At 36.3% G+C, this 24,521-nt stretch overlaps 1 protein-coding gene across 1 annotated transcript in view; it reads right to left on the bottom strand.

The window, feature by feature from the left end:
- Positions 1-2,223: 2,223 nt before the first annotated feature.
- Positions 2,224-24,521, bottom strand: part of col6a1 (collagen, type VI, alpha 1) — a 64,776-nt gene continuing 42,478 nt past the window's right edge. The window contains exons 25-35 of the mRNA XM_015359273.2: positions 24,124-24,186; positions 15,700-15,765; positions 11,364-11,399; positions 10,406-10,442; positions 9,484-9,492; positions 8,678-8,811; positions 8,158-8,267; positions 6,757-6,943; positions 5,264-5,435; positions 4,478-4,507; positions 2,224-4,028 (exon numbers count right to left, since the gene is read on the bottom strand). Of these exons, the coding sequence (XP_015214759.1) occupies positions 3,424-4,028; positions 4,478-4,507; positions 5,264-5,435; positions 6,757-6,943; positions 8,158-8,267; positions 8,678-8,811; positions 9,484-9,492; positions 10,406-10,442; positions 11,364-11,399; positions 15,700-15,765; positions 24,124-24,186 (1,449 nt within the window). The 3' untranslated portion in view covers positions 2,224-3,423. The remainder of the gene's footprint in view (positions 4,029-4,477; positions 4,508-5,263; positions 5,436-6,756; positions 6,944-8,157; positions 8,268-8,677; positions 8,812-9,483; positions 9,493-10,405; positions 10,443-11,363; positions 11,400-15,699; positions 15,766-24,123; positions 24,187-24,521) is intronic.

Raw genomic sequence — 24,521 nt, 5'->3', positions numbered from 1 at the left:
CCTAGTTTTTTCCAGGGAGTACTTTGCGTCATCTTCTGACCAACCCATGGAACTCAGTCATGCATGATTATCCCCCGAGGAAAGGGAAAGGCGTGGAAGAGAAGGTTGCTGTTTATACTGTGGCTGCCATGGACACTTTTGGGCCCAACACTCCCCAACCAAGAAGGAACTGCTGGTGAGTGAAACCCCTCTATGCACTAAACCGCCTGAAGGACTCTTTATCCCCACCACTCTCTGCTTTTATTGATTCAGGGCAGCCGGGAACTTTTTAGATTCAACTTGAGCCTGGAACATTCCTTTGGAGCCTCTGGATACTCCTTTTCGTGTTCAAGCCTTGGATGGTTCTCCCGTGACCCCAGGATTAATTAACTGGCAAACAACCTTACTCACCCTGCAGGTTGGGGCCACCCACTTCGAGAGTATTCGCTTTCTACTTCTGGACTATCGGACCCATCCCCTCTTACTTGGCTTTCCATGGTTGAGCTCACATGAGCCGCACATTTCTTGGGCTCAAGGCGAGCTACTGTCAACTTAATTACTGTTGCCTTCCACTTAAACTGGCTCACACGTCACTTAGAGAGAACACTCCGAGATACCTCCACAATACACCAATTTAGAAGAAGCTTTTAGCGAGCAAAAGTTCACGTCCCTATCTCCCCATCGACCCTATGACTGCACAATTGATCTTCTACAGTGAACACTGCCACTAAATGGGAAAGTCTACCCACTTTCACGTACTGAATCAGAAGAGAGAGTCCTCTCAGTCTGTGGCCTCGTTAGAAATCTTACAATCCCATATCCCATGTCGCCTCTGAAATGTGTGGTAAATAACAAGTATCTATGAAAGGAGCAAATTCAATCTATGGAAAGACAAATGCACCAACCCTTAATGTAGACACTGGTCATTCAATATAAATTTAAATTCACCATAATCCCTGACACCTTTTCCTCCCACAACCTTTTCTTCACGCCCTTGTCCATTCCATTCTTTGTTCACATTGGAATTAGCATTCTAAGTATAGTCACATGTATCTCTCTACAACTATTGCTAATAACTTTAAATGTATGACCATCATCCCTAAGTCTTGGCACCACAGGGGTCCGCTGGCAATTTACGGTTGCCACCCCAACATTTTCAGAAGGTATCAGCTGGATATTCCCTCATTTAAAACTTCCTTTTCGTCTTCATTTTTTGTGGCATTTCTTTTATTGAGGTTTTGCCCTCTAGAGTTCTTTCAAAACTTATTATTTTCAGAGTTTCCTTCACAGAAAGAAAACATTCTTTCTCCCCTTTTTTGGGGTTTGTAGAGATCATGTTCAACTCTAAAGTTTTATTCCTCCGTGCCACAAACCTGACTTAAAATAAATCTCACCTTTCCTTTCTGCTTTTATTTAATGTTTTTAAACATTTTCATTCACTTAACTAGGGGGTTTTCTAATCTAATTTTCTTCTGCTCTCCTACGCCTGTCTCTTCCGGTGAGTATCCGCATTGTGCTTCTTTCTTGCACATCTCTTTCCACCCCCATTTTCACCCATACAGCACCTTCCTGGTTTATTCCTCTTGAGGAAAAGGGAGAGGAGTCCCATCAGCCTCAACATCATGGGCACGCTGCCTTTCCCTCAACCAGGCAAGTTACACAAAATAACCTTTTAATATTTTTCGTCTGTATATCATGTTACAATTTCTCTGAAATACAAAATGTTGATTTAAACAGCATGTTGGGAAGAGGTCAAATTCTAATTACATTTGGAGGTACACACAAGCTTTCTCCCATATAGTAGTAGTAGTAATAATAATAATAATAATAATAATAATAATAATAATAATAGTAATAATAATAATACTTTTGGAATCACTGATCTCTACAAAACCTCTAATTCTTTTCCAATGAATGGAAGACAAACTTCTGTAGAAAATACAGCTTCCAAGTAAAAGCATGTGCCATCTTTTGAATTTGTGACTTCAGATTTGTGACTTTGTGTTTTGTGTTTTCTCTAGTTAAAATAAAAGATGAAAGAAAACATATACTTTTAAGATTCAGACTCTAGAAGTAATTTTTATGAGATTTCAAATATTAAATATTTAAAAGCTAGAAAATGCTTGGGGATGTACATAGCACAGTGTACAAAAACCTTTCCCTTAGAACCTTAGAACACATTACTTAGAACTTTAGAATCAACATCTGTGACTGAGAACATTACAATACACTGCACAATATATATTTGGTGAAGGAACTTTAATTGTTTATTTAGTTGCAGGAACAAAGGATTTACATAGAAAGATCTTTTCAGTGACAAATGAGCTGTAAAGTTTTCACTGTTTCTGATGTCTTAAAAATGTTTAAAATGTGTTTAAACTTCAAAACTTAATCTTTGTTAATATAGCATTTCTTTTAAAGCACCATTCAAATCCATTTTTATTATAAAAATTAAAAAAAACAGGGAAGCCTGAAGTAGCACCAAATATTCTAGTAACAAAATGCAAAATGTTTTTGTCTCTAAAATGTAAATACAGGCATATAGTGTGCAGAAATGGAAAAAATGAGTGGGAGCGAAAAGCTACCAGGCACAATTAATCCTATTGATTCTATATAATTGTAAATGATTTCATAAGTTCTGGTCACAGCACTGTTTACTCACCATCAGCACAGAATGTATCAGAAGAAATTTACTGTATAGTATGTACTGTATGTAGAAACACAAAATAGTAATGTAGTGTTATTTCAACAAATAGCTATTGAATACAATTATACTACAAATCAGGTAACTTTTGGAGTAGAAGAAAAATATCCTTGTAATAAAAAAAACCACAAATAAATGTTGAAACAATTAAATACAGCATAAAAAGTCTCATTATTTTCCATTTGTTTTTTCAACCTACATTTGAATTTCTGCCTTCATTAACATACTGCACATGGAGCTCTGCATTGAACAGAAAATAATTTCTTTTTGATCAGCAATGCAAGTTTAAAACAATTAAAAATCATCAGACTCCTTATGACGTCTCTTTTAGTCAAATACTATATAAACTGGTTTCAGACGTGTTAAGTCTCCCTTTCAAGGAGAAGTTTCCTACTTTCATATTGCCAAAATACTCACATAAATCTTTAAATTCTGTCACTCCCTTTTCTCAGCTCCTTCAGATAAAATGTATATGAGTTTATGTGTACCATTAGCAAGCTACCCTTGAAGGATGCTTTGATCTGCTTAAAAATAACTGGTTACTTAGAATGATTTCCATATTTTGTTTTTCTTACAGACATAAAAAACCCATGAATTATACCTTTTTAATGTTTGCACAAACTGTGATCTGTATTAAAATAAAAGAAAAATACAAAAAGTCCCCTAAAGGATCTAATTATAATTTGCACAGAAAAGCTCGTGGTCAACTTCCCCCCCAGCCTACCCAGCCTTCAACCCTCTCAATTCAATGACATTTTTCTTGACACAGTTTGATAAAACACCCCTCTCAACAGAGAAGGATAGTCAGGAGCCCTGAAGAGGTGACGCTGGGCATAGGCAACATCGTAGGGTCTCCCCCGGCTGACTAAGTGGCGCAGGTTTGCCTCATTCACTTGGTTGCCAACTGCTAAAACATACAATGTGATCCCTATTGCATCAGCTTCTCGCACTCGCTTCTCTATAATGCTTTCTGTGATTCCTTGGGATCGCCCGTCCGAGAAAATAAGGATCTTCTTTTTGACCCCAAACCTGCTCCCTGAATACTTTGATATCAAGAAGCTGAGGGCCTCCGAGACATCTGTGGCTTCGTTGAGGAACTGGATTTTATCAACCCTGGCTGCTATTTCAGTGAAGTTCTCCGAAAAGGGGACTTCAATTTTTTGCTGATCCCTGCCACTGTACTGGCCTATAGAAACCCGCACCTCAGCATTTGACTGCTTCTTAGCATTGAGAAAACGCTCTGCCAGACGCTTCACAAACTTCTTTTTGGTCTGAAAATTGCGGCTTCCAACGCTGGTAGAACTGTCCATCATGATAGTGATGTCTGCATCACTGTCAAAAGCAACTGCAATGAAAGGGAAGGGGGACAATTTGACTGTGGCATCACAATATCTTTGATGAATAAGGAAGGTAACAATGCTTTATGAATGAAAGTGTCTATAAAACAAGCCAATAAACTGGTTCAAATTAATTGGTGCACTTTTGTTAACAATGTATGCAAACAAAACTAGTGATTTATTCTCAAACAACCATTAGTGGATACCCTAAAAAATATACAAAAAAAATCACAGTTGTATTTGTTAATCAGATTGCACTAATTTCTATAAAATGTTGCCATATTTTATTTTTTGTCACTAAGGAACTCGAATTCCAATATTGTCTCTCTCAAATATGAATTGATTATCTCATTTCTGGAGATTTCAAAACTTTATTTTTGTGTTTTCCTGAAACTGAAAATTTTAAGATATATTCATGAGATTGAAGAAGGTTCTGTATTAAAGGAAATATTCTTACTTGGACAGGTGTAATCTGGGCATTTCTTTTCTGTAAAAAAAAGAACAATGAAGAACAGAAATCATTACAACCAGGGTGGGCCATTCATGGTTTTGCTAGTGATAATTTAAGTAATGTATCAGTACATCACAATTAATTTATTTGCAAAGGTTTAAACTGTCCTTAAATTATTCATGTGTTTTTTAGGTTCATTTACTCAGATTTATCAATCCCAATAACCACAACAACCTTTCAGGCTCAGTTGAAGATATGTGGGAACTCTAGAGCATTTACAGTGCACCCAAAGCTCCCAAATTGAAAACATATACAGTCTTGTCAGAATGCACTTTGCAAAATGATATCCACACAGCATAGAGGAAAAGTCCAAAGCCACTTACCTTATCGAAATATTTTTTTTGAAAATCATCCATTCTGGTTACTGAAAACTAAAGCCATCAAATAATGTTTGATATTTGTTTTCCCAGCTAGAAGTGTTATGATTCCTCATTTTCATTTAAATTATTTTCTTAAATGAAATAAATAAGTCTTTGGATATGCTAAGGTAAGATTAAAATATGAGAGAACGGCATTAACAAAGTCAAACCAGCGTTTGTTCTGAATAAACAGTGAAACACGAACCAGTGGGAACAAGTGGAATTGCATATTTCATATGTTAAAGTGAAAGGGAAGACAAATCTTGAACACACTTGCGCATTATTCTAGTTCATCTGGCAATATCTTCTGCAGCTGGGGTAAGAAAGTCCTGATACTAAAATATTTTGAAGTGAAAATGCACAGATGATTTACCTTGACAGATGTGTGAAGTTAGGTTCAGTAGGAAGGACTCATCCAGAAGCTCCGCGTAGTTGTCTCTTTGCAGAGTGATACCAGGTTTTGGTGCACTAGCACATGTCATTTGGCCAAGTTGTTCTATGTTGGGTGTTTTCCGGAAAACATCCCCTACACCGACACCAACCACCTTTAAATGAATAATTCAAAAACATTTAGGTAAAATTTAACACTTGGCAATTAAATAAGGCAAAAAGGAATTTAATATAGATCCTGTATAGGTGCAGATTTTTGCATGCTGGTAGTAAAAACAATCACTAAATATTAAGAGGTAAACACTGAGCTGAAAAAGCTATGAAAAGAGCTATAACTAGAAGAGCACCGAGCTATGAAAAAGCCCTCAATGTTTATATGTACACATTGTTTTCATTTTGTATACATTTTCCTATGGGGAAGCAGTAAAAAGTAAAATGTTACAATGTACAGATGAAAGGACTAAAATCAAATGATTTATAATAAAATTGGTAATGTACTAGACCTCATTTAGAATACTGTGTAATTTTTTTTCACCACATTAGAGAAAAGGTGTTGTTGTGTTAGAATCTATCCCAAGGGTTAACTTGATACATTCCTGGGTTTAGGTAATATCCTATACCAATAGGCTGAACTGAACATTTCTAACAGAAGAGACTCTGAAGGGATCTGCTGCAAGTATTCCAAATCCTCAAATTCACTGACAATGTCAACCCAGGCGCTACAGTGAAACATGAACCAGAAGACACAAATGGAAACTACATGGAAGTACATTTTAAACTAAAAGAAAGGAGACACTTCTTTACTTATAGGTATTGAACCATAAACCCTACCATGTTGTTGAAGCCAATACTTCCTTCAACTAAGAAGATGAAATCTTTGAAACCAATAGCTACTAGCTACTATATGAAACAGGATAAAGGGACATATGTTGCATATTAGCAACAGTTTAACCATAATTTCCCTTCACACTTTATTGTGTAAAACAAATGCTATCAGCTGTAGATATGATGCTCTGTACCCTGTAGCATTCCTTTTGCTGTGTGGAGATCTAACAAAATGTCGCAGGACATTTTCACAACACTTTCCATGTTAGAGGTCTCTATGGCTTATACATGTAAAATCTTACCAACAGTTTTAACCACCTTTCTAAATTAAGGAGTGATATAGTAGTTTAAAGATAAGATATAAATACAACATTTGATGTACATTAAAGCACTAACCCTGGTATAATTTAGCACTTTTTCATTTTTTAAGTGAAACGGTAAAATGAAGATTTAATGTATCGCCTGATTACTGTCAGATTATAGGTGGAGTCCCAATAGGTAGGAAAAAGGTTTCTATTTGATTTTCTAACATTAAGACTTGTTTCCTTTTGTTACTGTATATTGTGATGAACTAACTGTGGTTGAGCACATGTTTAGGAATAAACCTCCTACTAAGTAATAAGGTGCTTGGATTACAGTCTTTTTTTGTACCTGGACATTATGGTCACACAACACTGAGAGCTTTGTGGGGTCTCGGCTAGTGTCAGAGCGTCCATCGGTCAACACCAGGACCACCCGGTTATCCTTCTGTAACTGAACAATGAGGTTGTCCAGTGAGAACTGAAGTGCTGATCCAGTGTAAGTGCCGCCAGCTATCCACTTCATATTCTTCACAGCTCTGAAAACACAGCCATGTTTTTTAGTGTTAAATATTTAGTGCCAGGGTTTGTCACCATTTCAGCTGATGAGAACCCAGTTGTGATACAAAGTGTTTTGGTAACGCTAGAACACTACCTGCTGTACTTCTTGATTGCATTACTTAAACAAATGCCACCTTGATGGCAACATTGACTAAAAATGGTCTTGGCTGTAATTATTACAAAGAATCATTTGGAACAAACTATGAAAGAACACCACATTGCAGCTGAGCCTTCTTCAGGAGAGAACACAAAATCACTACCTTATTTTTCTTTTTGTGTTTTATCTTGTGGAATTAACCACTGCTTTTTCCTTTGTATACTGAGACTTTATCCATCAAATGTCTCAACTAGTAGGAAACAATCACATTTCACAACTACTGTGGAATGAGACAGTGAGAACACTAAATCAAGCCTACAGTATAAAGCACAACAGTTTGCATACTTGGCCACAGAAACAAGAAATTGACTTTTACATGTGTACAAATCCCTTGTAAACATAACTTATTATTATATTATTATATTTTATTAAATATTATGCTATCTACAATATGTGCATATACAGTACATCTCATACCCACTCAACAAAATTATAACAATTAGTATACTGTACATTCAAAGTTGAATTAAACAGTGCCTCATGATTAAGTCGATTTTAAGAGTGCATCAATCATAAGTTAATCAGAAGTTTTTTTAATTTAAAAAAGGAGACAGACTTTGTCTAATGTGTACACAGTAGTTTATCCTCCTATAAAACCTTTTATTGTGTATGCTTTAGCATGCTACTCTGCTTTTCCTTTGTCTCCTACAGTGTGCATTTTACAATGGATAAAAATGCTTGGTCATTACGTGAATATTGTATACACTTAGCTACCTTTATGCATGTTAATGCAACTAATGACATCTACACAGATAGTAGTTATTTGTATTACACCACACAAAACATTTTATTGAAGAGGAACACAATCGTATTAAATACGTAATGACAGTACTGAACCCTCCCTCACCAACACAAATAATGAGACAGTTGTTTCAAAATTTCATTCAAAATTTGCACTCTGTGAAGGGGGAATTAGGAGTGTTTCATGTTTTTTTTTTAAAAGCCATTAATATTGCATCATTTCACTTGTACTGTAAATCAGACTGGATATCCAATTTCTCACACAATACAAAAGACAACAATACATTTACTTACGCTTTTAGTTCTCTGATGGATGTAATGTTAGCATCTCCCAATGTTATAAGTTCCTGCGTATATTCATGGCTGTATTGAACAACGCCAACACGGGACTCCTGCCCATCAAACTGGAAGATTATTATAAATCAAGTTAGGAAAGAGGTTTATGTGCTGGGGCATTATATTGTCCCAGTAGTGTTTGTTCCTTGTTTCCAAAAGTCACTCTTACGTATTGTATAGACAAGATAGCCTATCTGGCCGAGATTCTAGCTCAAAACATCTGCATGTACTTCCACATACAATTAACCTAGTCAGAGGTTACCATAAATCCAAGCTTAAGTGGATTCTAACCAGGTGAGAAAATTCCTCCTTAACATGAATAAACATATGCATCTGGACTAAACGGTGCTTTATATTTTAAAATAGTTTTTACTGAAGGTTATTCAACAAATTAAAATAAGACTGTATATACTCACCCATGTATTAAACACTTAAATTAAGACAAGCAACACAGATTGATAAAAATTAAACATTTCACCTTGACTCGCTCATCCTTGCTTAGTCTGTCAATGACCTTGACAATGAACTCTTTAGAAAGCTCAAAGTTTTGATGGCCAATGCTCTCTGAGCTGTCTACTACAAAGACAAGGTCAATGGGTCCACATTTGCATTCTAGGAAGGAGAAATAAAAAGAGTTTCTGAGGCATGTGGTAATTTGTGGTTAACATCTGAATTTGTTTTTATACTGTATATGTTGACCATTGTTCTCCATCTCAGTTTTCTTTGACAGTGCATAGGTTTCATATTACACTTTCACATATTAACATAAATCAGAAATGGTTTCTTTTTTTCCCTCAATTTGTTTATGACTTCAGTACATTTAACCAATCATTATATCTGAAACAATAAATGTAATTGATTTCTTTTAAAAGATGTAAAATGACTGGCAATTTTTTAAAGATTTCCAATACAAAGCACGACTTAAGAATGTATATAAATACAAACACTGAAAATTGTCACACTAACCCAGTTTGGAAACTAAAGTTTTGATCACTATTTGTTGATTTATCTTGATTGCAAAGTGAAATAAATACTGTATGGTAGGCACAGACAAAATGTAATTTCTTTTCTGAACCAGATTCCCCACTGCTTTCTGGGGAATATGGTTCCCCATCTTAACCAATCTTACCAAACTCTTTCAATACCTATGTAACCTGGATATTACTGTCACCTCTTTCATATACTACAGAACTCATGAATACATATTACTCTTGTAACATGTAATTTTATTAAGAAATTCAGAGTGTGCTAATTTTAAGACTTAAATGAAAAAATGTTACTCACCACAACAAGCTGTGAAAAAGGAAACAAGATACAGTGAAAATGTTTTACATTTTTGTAACACAAATGTCAAAAATTTATTTGAGGTATCACAGAGAATTTAATACCTTTAATTACAGTATATAATATCATATTTATGCTGTATTTTATCTGAAAATGATGAATTAGAAAATGAAAGGTTAATATAATTAACGTATTTATGTAAATGCTTATATAATGATGTACATGATGTGCTGTGCAATAGAATAAAATTGATAATTCTAATTTTGTTAATTTGGTGACTGATTTTAGCAATCACATCTCATGTACTGTTGTGTTAGATATATATATTTTTGATGGTCTGTAATTTTAACACATTTTTCACAATCTCTGATTGATACCTGCTGTGATGTCTATCACTCACCTTAGGAAAACGTAGATTAATAACACATTTCACAGTTTTTGCATTAAGGAATGCTAATCAAATGCAAGATGAAGTAAAACAGGACCATGTTTTTTTCAGATTTTGTACCAGATTAAACTGTTAATAACTAAACTAAAGGATAATGATATCATGGTGTTTTATGTTTCCGGGTGTCCTGCCTTGTGCCCTTTGCTTTCTGGGATTGACTCTAGGCTCTCCCACGACCCTGATGTGGGTGGAGTGGTTACAAAATAAATGGATGGACATTTTTGAGTGCTTTCTCATTAGCATGTGATTCTTAAAAATAGTGACATAATTTTTATTGTGCGCCTTTACTAGTTCAGTCCAACTTTTAATGTCTTCAGTCATTGCAAGAGAATTTAGAGGAATACTCATACGTTCTATATTAAAAGAAAACATAATGGCTTTCTCACATATAGTGTAAGGCTAGTAGTTTTTTTGCAAGAAAACAGTGCAAAAAATTAGAGCCCAAAATAAGGAGGTAAACAAAATAAGACTCACAGCACATCTTCATGATGATATCCAAAACTTCACATTCCTATAAAAGAAAATTATTAAGTAAGAAAAACAAAAAATGCCAATTATTTATTAAGAACATTTGTTATTCTGTAATTATTTTAACTCTTAAAAACATTTATTGGCATTACCACATATTTAGACTAGATGTATATGTCATCCAAAAGGATATGATGGAAGAATATCGAAGTTGATCTTGTTTTTGTGAATTCATAACCTGGATTCCGTAGGTATAGTATATATTCCCATGAAGACCTCAGGAGGTAAGTTAAGACTTGCTGAAACATTAAGCAGCAGTTGGAAGATTCTGCAGCAGGAATTCTGAATTAATGCTTCAGTATGGTATTCGGAGACACTTCAATGTAGGTGGTCCTATACTGTACTTTATCCTTTTCACTTTTGGCAATATTCATAAAAGTAAATATATGAATATATATATACATGAATCTGGTCATATTTTACTCAGATATGTTTAGGAAAAAAAAAGTCATCTTATGCATTTTGCCGAATCAAAATTATTGCCTTTCTTTCTCATTGTGTGTTGTATCTCAGGATTCCACATGTTCTGTAACTTAAAAATCCCAGGACTCACTTCATCCACCATTTTGAGATCCTACCTGCCTGCTGCATAGCAGGCAGTTTGCACCAGCACCTCACTATACAAGTACATAAGATGGAGCTGTGTTGAATGACTTCACTAGTTAGACTGGGAGGAGTATACTATATTCTAATTAATTTTACAGTAATGCATACAGTGAATGCCATTAATGAAGCCTGATTTTGTAAAACGGTCAAAAATCTCCCTATTACGCAGTGCATGTTATTGTTTCTTGTTTCCACTCTTTTTGTTCTAATTTCAGTAATGTTGTGCAGATCTATCAATCTTTTATTTTGTAAAAGCGTAGGATTTGCACATGAAGTGAAAATTATTAGTTATACTTACATCAGCACCCGGAGGGCCAGGAGGGCCAGGTGGTCCCTAAAAAACATTTAAATTACTTTAGCATGGAACAAGACAGAACTGAGCAAACCATTAGGGAACTGGTGTATACTGAACTCCTCTCAGATAAAAGATATTTTGTATTCCTTAATTCTGTGATTCAGTTGTTAAAAACAATCTTAATTACAGAAATTCTCATACATTTTTCACTACAGCTCTTCTAGGGAGCTGAGATACTTTTTCTTGTTTCTTCTGCTACTCGGACCTCTGTTTCTATCAGGTTGCAATGCTGATAGCTACAGAGGCATTGTTCTACACACGGGACCAGCTGATCGCACTAGTGCGTCTGGCTCTACTCACTGGAGAGAAGCCATTAGTTCCGGAGGAGCTGAGGAGGAAAAGCCGAGGCTGTAGGGCTGGTGCGACGCGAAAGGTGAAGAGAAGGAGATTTAAACCCTATTTTCCTTCGATCATTATGGGAAATGTGAGGTCCTTAGCGAACAAGATGGATGAGCTGGAAGCATTGGTGAGGAGTCAGAGGGAGTACAGAGTAATGCAGTATCATGTGTTTCTCCGAGACGTGGCTGCAGGAACTCTTTCCGGACTCGAATGTTACCATCGGCGGCTTTCAGACGGTGCGGGCAGACAGAAACACAGAGAGCTGTAAGAGGAAAGGAGGGGGGCTAGCGGTGCTTGTCAACAACAGATGGTGTAATCCTGGACATATTCATGTTAAGGAGTGCTTCTGTAACCCGGACACTGAACTGGTTGCCATTGGACTGCGTTCATACTATCTGCCGCGGGAGTTTACATGCGCAATCTTTGTTGTTGTTTACATTCCGCCCACGGCAAACGCAGAGGCAGCATGTGACGTAATACACAGTCACAGCCAGGCAACAAACAAAGCACCCTAGAGCTTTTATGGCTATTTCAGGGGACTTTAATCACATCTCTATTTCCACCACTTTGCCTACTTTCCACCAGTTTGTTAAGTGCCCAACCAGAGAAAACAAAACACTGGACTTATTATATGCCAATGCTAAGGATACATATAATTCCACAGCCCATCCCCCACTTTGGCAGATCAGATCACAACCTTGTCCTGCTTACACCACTATACAAGCCTATTGACCAGCACCAACCTGCGACAATGAGGACTGTGAGGAGATGGTCTCAGGAGGCTATGGAGGATCTACGTGGTGCTTTGGAGGCTACTGACTGGGATGTGCTGTGCGAACCACATGGTGATGACAAAGACAGCATGGTGGACTGTGTCACTGACTACATTAACTTCTACGTTGACAACACCATCTCCACCAAAGACGTACACTGCTTTCCCAATAACAAACCCTGGATCACCAGCGACCTGAAGGCTCTTCTGAATGACAAGAAGAGAGACTTTAGGAGGGGGGACAAGGAAGGGGTCAAGCGTGACAGAGGGAACTAAAGCAGAAGTTAAGAGAGAGCAAGGACGCCTATAGGAGGAAGGCAGAGGACAAGCTGCAAAGGAATAGGGTGAGGGGTTTTTGGAGCGGCATGAGAGAGATCACTGGCTTCAAACAGGCTGGGGGTGCAACAGAGGGGAACCTGGAGATGGCCAACGAGTTGAAGCAGTTTTTTAACAGGTTTGATTCAGGGCCCTCTGTGGCTCAGCACCCATCCCCCCATAGCCACACGCTCCCTAAGCTTTCACAGCTGCGACTGCCCAACACTTCCTCCATCCCCCCACAATCATGGCTGCCTACAGCTACAACCCCCAACAGCTAACCCTCCCATCCCCCACAGCTGCCACTCTCCAACACCTCCGCCATTAACACCTGCAGCACTGACAGCGCTATGAGCACCATCTCCCAGGCCAGGCTGACCGTCACCAGGGTAAGGCCACAGGACCAGATAATGTCTGTCCCAGAGTTCTGTGGGCTTGTGCTGATCAGCTGAGCGGAGTGCTCCAGCGACTGTTAAACCTGAGTTGTGCTTGGAGAGAGTCCCTGTGCTCTGGAAGACATCATGCCTGGTCCTGGTACCAAAGAAAGGGCGCCCCTCTGTCCTCAATGACTACAGACCAGTTGCGTTGGCTTCTCACGTCATGAAGACACTGGAGAGGCTGGTCTTGTCCCACCTGAGACCCCTGGTCAGTTAATCACTGGACACCCTACCAGCCAAGTGTTGGTGTGGAGGATGCAATCATCTACATGCTGCAAAGGGCCTACTCACACCTGGACAAGGCTGGCAACACTGTAAGGATTATGTTTTTCGACTTCTCCAGTGCCTTCAATACTATCCAGCCTTTATTTCTAAGGAAGAAACTGGAGGAGATGCAAGTCGGTGCTTTCACAATCTCATGGATCACTGACTATCTGACAGGCAGACCACAGTCTGTGAAACTTCAGAACTGTGTGTCTGAACAGGTAGTAACACAGGGCTCATCAGGGAACAGTTCTTTCTCCGTTCCTCTTCACCCTCTAAACTTTTTACTTTAAATACAACTCAAAGTCGTGCCACCTGCAGATGTTCTCAGATGACTCTGCAATTGTGTATCAAGGGTGGGCGGGAGGAAGAGTACAGAGGACTGGTCAGCAGCTTTGTGGAGTGGTGTGGGGAGAACCACCTGCAATTGAATGTAGCAAAGACGAAGGAACTGGTGATAGATTTCAGGAGGAAAAGGGTCAAACCTACTCCTGTCTACATCCATGGGAGTGGCGTGGAGATAGTAGACTCATACAAGTACCTGGGAGTGCACTTTGACGATAGACTGGAATGGTCTAAGAACATCGAGGCCATCTACAAGAAGGGTCAGAGCCGACTTTACTTCTTGAGAAGTCTCAGGTCCTTCAATGTATGTAGTAAGATGCTACATATGTTCTATCAGTCTGTTGTGGCGAGCGCCATTTTCTACGCAGTGGTATGCTGGGGATCTGGGATTAGAGCAGTGGATTCTAACAGCCTGAACAAGCTCATCAGAAGAGCAAGCTCTGTCATTGGGTCTGGCCTGGACCCCCTGGAGGTAGTGGCTGAGAGGAGAATGGTGTCCAAACTAGAGGCCATCATGGACAATGTCTCCCATCCCCCTTATGACATGCTTGTAGAAATGAAGAGCACGTTCAGCAATAGGCTGATCCATCCACGGTGCGACAGGGAGCGCTACAGGAGGTCATTCTTGCCTTCTGCAATAAGAGTGTACAACACATCCACTTTGCGTCTGGGCAGAGGCAACATTGACAGTGACCTGTTTCTGGACTGAACAGTAAACTGCTACATCTGTTCTTTTGCTTTTTCCCATTTACAACTGTTTTTGTGCAATATATGCCAGGGACTTGTGCAATACATTTATATTTATATTGTGCAATACAACTTTTGTGTACTGTTCTGTTCTTGTTTGTTCTTTGTGTGTTCTGGACTGTGAGTAACTCTTCTTAGTGCACTCCTCACTGTAGTGATTGTATTGTATGTATTGTCTTATTATTATTGTATCATGCGTTACACTGTTGCTAGGTTGTATGTGTTAAGCTGCTGTTGAACTGCAATTTCCCTTAAAAGATCAATAAAAGTATCTATCTAATTATTGTGCAACATTTTGTAGGGAGCTTGGGATCCAGTCAGAGGCTTTTACGGGTAAAGTAATGGTAGTTTCATTTTCAATTTAGGAATTTTCAGATCACAAAGAGGTTTTTTAGATATGAATCACGGGTATAAAACGAGGGATGTCTGCATATAATTTTTATTTTAAAAATAGAACTTGGCAATACATGACCATAGGTTTTACACAATTTCATCTTTTAAAATTCAATCAATTCTTATTCTAATACCCAGAGTGGTCAAAATGCTTAACACATCAAGTTTATTCTTAAAGAGCAAGAAGAAGGGTTTATTAAAATGCTGTCTTATACATCACTTTTTCTAAAAATGTAAATTATAATTTTTCTTTTCATTGTTCAGCATAATAGTTTAAGACCTATATATTTACCACACTCACTTTCAGGATGTTACTATGGACTATGCCCTTGAGGACATGAGGAGGACATGAGGATTGTATCATGATACTTGAAGCTACAAGAGTAACATCGTTCTCCAGACATTACATTAATAGGAACTCTTTTAGTGGGTATTTATTGAGCCAATGTAAAGGACATCAGAAAGACTGAAACCTCTAGGAAAGTGCCACGAGCTATTTAAACTCAAGTCTCTAGATGTGTAAAAAATGTGAGGCAATTGTGCATTTATTTCCAGAATCCCTGCTTCCATTTCTTGGTTTCTTTTTAAGTTATGTGTGCTGCTAATAGCAGTTCATGTGAAAAGGACAACTGAAACTCTGAATATCAGATATACTCAGATTACTTACAGGATTCCCCTCGGGTCCTCTGTGGCCCTTTGGTCCATTTGCACCTGGAGGTCCAGGGATATTATTCTGAAATATAAAATGAAAAAGATTATATCAGCTTTTAGACCACTGTACTTTTAGATCGAGTTCCCAATATTAAATACCAAATAATGGTAGGATACAGTTTAAATGTTTTTGCATAATTCAGTCAGCACAACAATCAGTCAGGTGACTGATATAATCTGTAATATATCACTTTATGTGTGGGCCTTCCAAAATAAATGAAGAACTATTAATGTTAGATTCCCAATTATAAGATAGTGTTTAATTGGCTTGCTTAACTCTACAGAGGAAAAAAAAGACAGATGAACACATCTAGAATGTGTATGAAATCTCATGTTAAGCAAACTGTGACAAACCACTGTTTTGCCCAATGTGCTACAATCAGCCTTTCACTGATCAAAACAGATCAATGGGTGGCAATAGTGTTGCATTAGCTGTTACTGAAATAGCAACTTTGTTTAGTCTAATAATCATAAGTCTGGAAAACATATTTTATATGTCATATAAACATAAAAAAGACTAGCTACTGTTTTAAAATGAAGAGTATAGTACATTATTTTTGTGTACTGTACAATACTGTACAGTATTTGTTTTTTTCTAAAAAGGCATTACATGCCATGAACAGAGACTGCATTGGTGATCAATTTCTTAATTTGCCTGGTTTTATAGAAATTCTCAGAAAAAAAAATTCATGGAGTAACTATACTAAACATCTGAAATTGCTAATATTGCAAATTGCCGTTATCCTATGAGGTAAGCACCACTGAAACAGTTAATTTTATTTTAATAATGGCTTGCAAAACAATGGTGTAAAACATTGCATGTATATGAAAGCACTGTACATAAACAGTGGTAATACTCTAGTTAATGTACACTATGGCTATCTTTCATTTTCACAGAATTTTTCAACCTGTGTGGGCCTTCGTGAAATGTAGCTTTTGGTATGCAATTATTTGACTCATTTGGTGCCACATTAAGAATTCAAGTACAGTACATGCTTTTCTTGGTACTTTTCCATTTTTAATAAACCCTTAAAAAACATATAATTTAATTATTTTAGAAATGTAATTAATACATGTAAATGTCATTCACAAAATCCAAAGGTATTGTAAATATTTGTCTTTTGTTTTTGCCCTCCCATCTCAGAGCTAGTACTCAAAATAAGGGTTGGATCTGCAGGACTCAATGGAAGCCTATTAGCACCAGAGAAAAAAAAAGATTAGATTTAAAGTAAATGCAATAATTATTGAGTAAATAATATTGTCCTAATATTCTATATATAGGATATACTAATATATGTTGAAATATATAGTATGCAATAATATCGCTGTAAAGTAAATGTAAAGTTGCATTTTCAAAAAATATGTTCATACTCCCCTTTGTGCAAATTAATCAGTATAAAGGAGCATGTCTAGTGTCTTTAGTATATAATACATAAAGTATAACACTCTGGGGATATTTCAGAAACCAAGATTACTCAGTTAGCCAACTGTATAAAAAATTACTTTATATTATAGTCTGTTGTGAATGTGATCGTTTTTTTTTAGGTTTACAGACATATTAATATAATTTAGATTTTGTCTTAATGCTAATTATACAATCTAAATGATAGAAGGAAACCAAAATAGAGATGAAAAGAGTTTGTACTTAGTTTTCGTCAAGTAATTTATATCTAAAGGGAAAATTTGATACTGGGAATGCAGTTGCCTGAAACCCCATTACTCTACTTAGCATTACAAACCTGAGCACAGATATGAGAAAAACACTGGATCTTGAGTGTGGGCAGGTTTTTCATAATGAGCTGTATTTCATGGTCACTGGATTAAGATGCATTTTCCTTTGCTGTGGTTTTGCTGGTGTGGATGAAGGATTCAAAGCTTGTGTACTAAGTACAGTGCAAATGCACAGTTATTCACATTGTTTTAGCAGGAATAGCTTTAACTGGATAATTTAAAACAGGGTTTGCCTTTGTGAAAGTGGAGTTATCCTAAAGTAAATTTATCAGGTTAATTTAATCTGGGGAAAACCTTGAACTAGTTAAAACTGCTTCATGAATTAGCTCACATGTGACTGTCTCTGCAGAGTTTATATTTTCTGCCTGTTCTCCCTTCAACGTATTTGCTCCTTGGTATGAGTGCATGTGCTGTGTCCTTAACCAGGACATTCTGCTGGCTGTTTAAACCAAGTTCATCCTATGTAATGCATTGTAGATATCTAATGAATTTGAATTAAAAAATGTTCTTATGATTTTTATTACACTCAGATTTTTCTGAGTGTAATATCAGATAAGGTGCAGCTCCAATACAAATGGTGAAGTACAATAGTTTCACACAACAGTGCGAAATGCTTCAATGAGATGGGCAGTCACTAATCGATTGCAGTACATTTCATTTGATTTTTCATAGCAGTTAGTGACAAGGACATATTTTTTCAGGAGAACTTTGCAAAGTGCAAAAAAAGTTTAGAGATCACCAAAACCCTTTACAGTTTGGTGAGACTTTTTATTTGAATAAGTTTCAGCACACAGTGTTTACTTGAATTCACTTTACATTCACTATCTCTTAACCTCAAGGCTGCTACCAAAAACCAAATGCATGCACCACAGATGCTCCACAATTGACTAACAGCTGCCCAGTATACAGTAATTTCAAAATACTGCATCTCCATTTGTACTGGGGACATATCAGAATTTTTCTTTCAAACCACTGATGTTTCAATGACCACTATTTGTGATTTTTTTAAATACTAAATTGTATATTTAAATTAAATAACAAATTTTATTTAAATAATATCTATTACATTCATGAATTTACGTAACCTTAGCTGTTTGTTTCTGCACAATTACATATATGCTAGAATATTGTGTAACAGCAATGTACATCAGTTCATAGTGCAATAATGGCTGTTTAACAGGTATTTATGCAAACAACCTTATAAATCAGAATATCACAAACTCAAAATACTGTAGATTACAGTTACTTCTTGCATCTTGTGTAAAGATCTAACCAGCTTGGTTCTCCTCCCTCCCCTTGTTTGCCCGTTTCTGGGTCGAAAGTAGAACCCACCTCACCTATACCCCTAGCTTACATATGTTTTATATGGAGGCTTAATTGTTGACCCCCATGCTGTCCTCATCTGTGCCTAGGCAGCTGCAGTGAAGGGCTGCCATCACAGTTTATCTTTCCTTTCAACTGGCATCCAATTGGTCATGTATAGAGCTCTTCATGACGCTGTATTTTGCAAGCAAAAGCTCTTGTCAGCATTATAGCTTTGAATTATAGTACCAGCCTGCTCTTCTGTTTTCCCAGAGCCTTTTGCTGCCCACCACAGAATTCCAATCCAAGCTAGAGTAGCTGGTCCTGCAACTACTGCTAGCTGACCTAACATTTTCGTTAGGTACACGCAAGTTCTGCATGGTTCCAGCAAAACAGCAGCCAAACCGTCTGGTCTAGTTCTAACATTAAGTTAAATGTTAGCAGTCTGTGTCTGTGTTTTGGGGATTCTTTTGGGGGGATTTCTGCGCATAGATAAGCAGTTTCATCAGTGTCAGAGTTTGACCAAACAATTGAATTGGGGTTAAGGGAAATGCATTCATTTTGTAATAAAATGATTCTATTCAAGGGTAAAAAAGTATTATGTTTATAAAATAAGTTTTTTTTATGGTTTTGAAGATATTTAGTAAGACGAAAGGCAGCCAAAACTTTTACCCTTCATTGCAGCAGCCTCTGATTTTTTTTCTCCTACAAAAATGAATAAGACACCGACTAAGCTGTGATTAAAAAGAACACCTTGTTGACTTTGTCTTGATGTACCATCTACAAAATAGAGAGAAGATGAAGGCTTTAACATTTTGACATCTATTTATTTTGATTGCTAGGTTTTAGATTTTGAAATTTATTGTACCATTCCTTCCCAAAGGCAAGACATTAGTACTTTTGAAACTGTTTCTCTGAAAAGGCTCCACTGTTCCATAACTTTGCTTAAACCCTGGCAAGCACTAATGAACAACCATTTGAATTTATTTTCAGGTTACTGGCCACCCTTGGCATACAGTACATGTGAGTGGAAAAGTAATATACCACTGCTGAGAGTGTGTGTGACCCCTCATTTCAAAAACTGGCAGTAAATATCCATGTTTCTAATGAAGTGTAATCAAAATTGAATGGAGTTTTACAGATCATATACTGACAGAAATAAGCAGTTTAGCAGCCATCTTGATATAAGCAGGTATCTGTTTCTTCTTATCCTGATCTATGCTTTTCAATAACTTTATCCTTGACTTACTTTGAAAGCATGGACTGTCACAGATACAAGTATTTTTATTCTGAAATCATGAAAACTACTATAATTGCACATAGATAACAATTGTGAGTTTTCAATTTTCTTTCACATTAATTATCTATTGACATCTTTTTGTTACTTGTTTTGCATGGTTGTTTATAGAACAAATATGAATTGCTACTTCAGAGTGTCATGACTGCAAGCTTTATAGGAATAAATTGTGAAAACCTTTATAAACCAGGGGTCTCAAATTTTTTGTGAAAGGCACTGTATATGCAAACTTTAAAGGCACAAAAAATGAATAGCACACAATTTCCATATTTCTCATTTCTTGTTAAAATTCAGCAAGTTCTATCTCATACTAAGCAGCTGCTGATTTTCTCTCAACTTGGTGCATTTTTCAAGTTCTCTGTTTCTATTGAGGTCTTAAATCAGAGAAGCAAATTATACTTTAGCTTTATATTATAGTTATGATATTTACAAGCCAATGTGTGAAACTGTGTTATGCCTTTTTTATCTAAAGTATCTCTTTAAGCTCCAATCTTGCCTCTTTCTGAGACTCCATGGTTGACTTCAGACTGAAAATCTGGGGGTGTACAATCTTTCATAACATCTGTTAAATGACTGCGGCCATTGCCAAACAAAGATCAAAGCAGTGTCTGGATATAAACCATATGAAGCATTTCTTCAGTATGTTAGCTAACATCTAGAAACTGCCCCAAAGGAATAGGACAAAAGAAAGTGTTCATGTTTTTTTATAATTAGACTACTTAAGCTAGATGTTTCTCACACAGATCCATACTGTGATTCAAATAATAGGAAAGTTTGCAAAGCTAATCAAATCCTATTTTATTTCTTTATCCAAAAAGTCTTTAGTTTTCTAAAATTGTAAACTTGTTTTCTGGTTTGCTAAATGGTCCACCAATCAGAACTAAATTCCTGAACATAGGTAAAATTCTGACTGAGCCAGATCTTCCAGGACCAAATTTTCATACACAAGTACAATTGACATGATGTGTGATTGATGATACTAGTTGTCTTTGAAACTTTATAACTATACACACTGTTTATATATATAATGGAACATGCAGTACATATTGGACAAAATATATTGAGAGGCAACGAAAATACAGTAACATTATTTAATGAAATCATGTACCATTACACATCTTTTGTCACACATCAGAATTAAAACTAAGGGGATGTTTTGCATGTTAAAAAATGTTCTGTCTGTATTTCATGGTCACTGGACCATGAAATACACTGGTAAAAAACTGGTAACAGCTGTGCAGCACACACCAAATGACAGGTACATAACAATCATATTTAAATAATGAATATCGCCATTTATCAGTAAGATTCAACAACAATGATTGCAGAGGGAAGTCTAGCAGGAAGTTGGTTGTACTGTAAAGTATATAATTTAACTGTCAGCAATTATTTCATGTCTGTTAGACTGTTAGAGTGTTGGTAGTATAAATTAGAATTATAAATGATCAAAAATCATGTAAGTGATCACACCTGAAGAAGGCTCCACAGCTGAAAGGTAGTGTTTCTTTTCTTGCCCTTTCAGTATGAACTTTGCCACCTATGCATGCTGAAGCTGCTGCCTCGAATGTAATAAAAAATCATCCTTGTCCTGATATCCTACACGTCATCACAATTCTGAAACTACCGGGGTGTCACATTGTTTTTTTATGTTTTAAGTGGCCTATCTTGACTTCTACAATATTCCCCTCTCTGGGAAGACAGCACAATACTTCTCCTTCTACACTGTTCTTTACTTGGTTCTACTCACATAAGTCACTACATCGTTTCATCAACTCTTCACTCTCAACTTTTATTAATCATCAGGCACATCAGTATTCAACTCGATTATGTCTGCACTGCTCAATTTCTAAACTTCACTAAAATCTTCACTGCCACTTCCTCTTCACTTCCACTCTTTAAAAACAATCCATACATTTTCTAATTACATTTAGGTTGCCCTTTACTTTCTGTCTCATATCATACTGGGGGTGCTCATCTGTACACTGATGCTAGGCCACAGGGAATAAGTAGTTGATGCCATCTAGACCTCTCCTCAGCCAAGGCATTAAACTGAGGAGGAATCTAAATGAGAAATAACATCATGTTGACAAAAGATTCTAATTTTGTATCTATCATTCCTTCAGTTTGAAAATGTAATATTAAAAATTACTTTTTTATTTAAACTATTTAATCAGACTAACAAAGAAAAAAATTCTGATTTATAATGATGGTCTTGACTGTACCCATTTATTCATCAGGTTATTTTACAGGAACATTTTGAGTGAAATCTTCCTCAAGGGTACAATAGCAGTGCTCTACCCATGATTCAGGCCCATAAACTTACCAGCCACAAGCTCTAATCAGTAAACTCTTGGATAGCATTAATTATCAAAGGTTTTGGTGGTAAAAAAGGGATAAGTTGAACTTTCAAAATCTAAACCTACAATGTGATTGATTTGTTTATATTTACTAATATAGCTATATTACTATACAGACCTCCTTCACTCACTAATAAATTTGTAATGCTTTCCAAAGCCATATGAGATATCAAGGCTGCAGGGAATGACATGGAATCGAATGAATAAGGCACAAATCGCAGTCTACTGCTTCACTGAAGATATTTTTAAATTGCCCTTGATTAGAATGTTGCATGCATCTTATTTTCATCTTGTGGCTGCTTATATTTAAGACTATGACTCCATATTGTGTGTTTCACTAACATGTATATAAAATAGGGAAAGACAGGAAAACTCTAAAAACAAATGTAAAACCTGGGATTTTCTTTCACATATGGTACTGTATTTGTTTCACAGAATATTCTTCATTTAAAACCCTGCAGCATTGTCTAAATCAGAAACTGATGGGTATTAAACGTATGGTAACAATTAAAGGCTTCAGGGCCTATTGGCGCAAAACAAGCCTTTTGGAATTATAAAAAAATAGCAAGAGTGAACTTTTCATCTGTCTGCTGAATGCTGAATGCATTTCACAGCAAATCAACTGACTGAAATAAATTATAATCTTGGTTTAAACATTATTAATTGAAAACTGAACGAGCTGAAGTAAAGCTGATCACACTTCAATGGAGTAAATCAATGTTTATTGAGAATAAGTTATAAGGTTTTAAATCCAGTACACAACCTATTTAAAAAGAATACCTCATGGTGCCCTAGTTTCAATTGCTTATATAAAGTTTCATTTTGCTGAAATTAGTTGTATGTACTGTAACATTATTCAGTAAAACTGTTTTAAAACAATACAATAAAGACAATGAGAGTGTCCTTGGCTAAAAACTACAATCATATGTGTAAAATAAACTTACATTTTCTATCATGAAATCAATCAAAAAAGTAGTTCACACCTTATATCTTCATTATACTAATAACTGTTAACTTGAACACAAAGCATTACGAACAGTAAATACTAAGCTGTGTTGCAATCCAAGTCTAGCATTAATTTTTAGTATTTAAAAAAAACTAAATTTCGGCCTTCTTTTTCAGATTCAGATCAAAGTGCCTCAGAAAAGCTTTTTCCTATTGAGGTCTTTTTTCGGTTTGTTTTTATAGTGTATAAGTCAATATTTTTAACTAAGGATAAAAAAAACCTCTTTCACCAGAAATGTTCAAGATCATTACTCTAAATTAAGATATTATTGCATAAGATATAGCACAAACAGTGAGAAACAATATTAGCTGAAAATGGTAGCATAGAAAGATGTCTGAACTACCCTATCTAATTAAACTTTTGAGCAGGCTATGTAAAAAGGAGGAAAAAGGACATTCTCAAAATTCCTTGTGTAAGAGAGAAGGCCCTCCTCTTCCTTTCAGTGATCCAGTTTCTCTTATTCCCATGGAAACACAACATACACAACTCCATGAGCTAAGAGTATGGCATTTCTAATGGACACTTACCTTATACAGTGCATAAAACAGTGAACAAAAATAGATTTTGCTTACTTCTAATATTTAAACTTTGTGGGAAAATTTCATTTTATGAATAAGTGTATTTAGAACCCAACGATGAGTCATTTAAAGCAAAATAAACTAAAGAACAATTTAATTCATGACTCACATCTTCACCGGGGACTCCTGGCTCTCCTTCATCTCCTTTTGGTCCAGGGTAGCCCTTTGGACCCTGAGAAAAAATAAACAAATAACGATGTCTGATCTGATACTTCGAACTTTGTTGTGGTTTAACAATTTCCGGATGACCTACTGAGTTCTAGAAATAGCTGAACAATCCTCTTGGCTTTGGAACGCTTAAATATCCTCATAATAAACAGGCAATGAAGGTTTTATCAAGCAGTCTAACATGAATAATTGTTCATATACTAAAAACTGGAACTAGATGTACATGTAATTAAATTTCTTTCAAACCACGAGAGTTTTAGAGAGGCACGCAGGTTGACTTATTCAAGAATGGAATAGATCAGGTAAGATGGCTATCTTCTATTCAGCAAGATATTTTTT

This window comes from Lepisosteus oculatus, chromosome 12, assembly GCF_040954835.1.
Source record: "Lepisosteus oculatus isolate fLepOcu1 chromosome 12, fLepOcu1.hap2, whole genome shotgun sequence".
Taxonomy (NCBI): Eukaryota; Metazoa; Chordata; class Actinopteri; order Semionotiformes; family Lepisosteidae; genus Lepisosteus; species Lepisosteus oculatus.
This window is presented reverse-complemented; position numbering and strand designations above follow the sequence as displayed.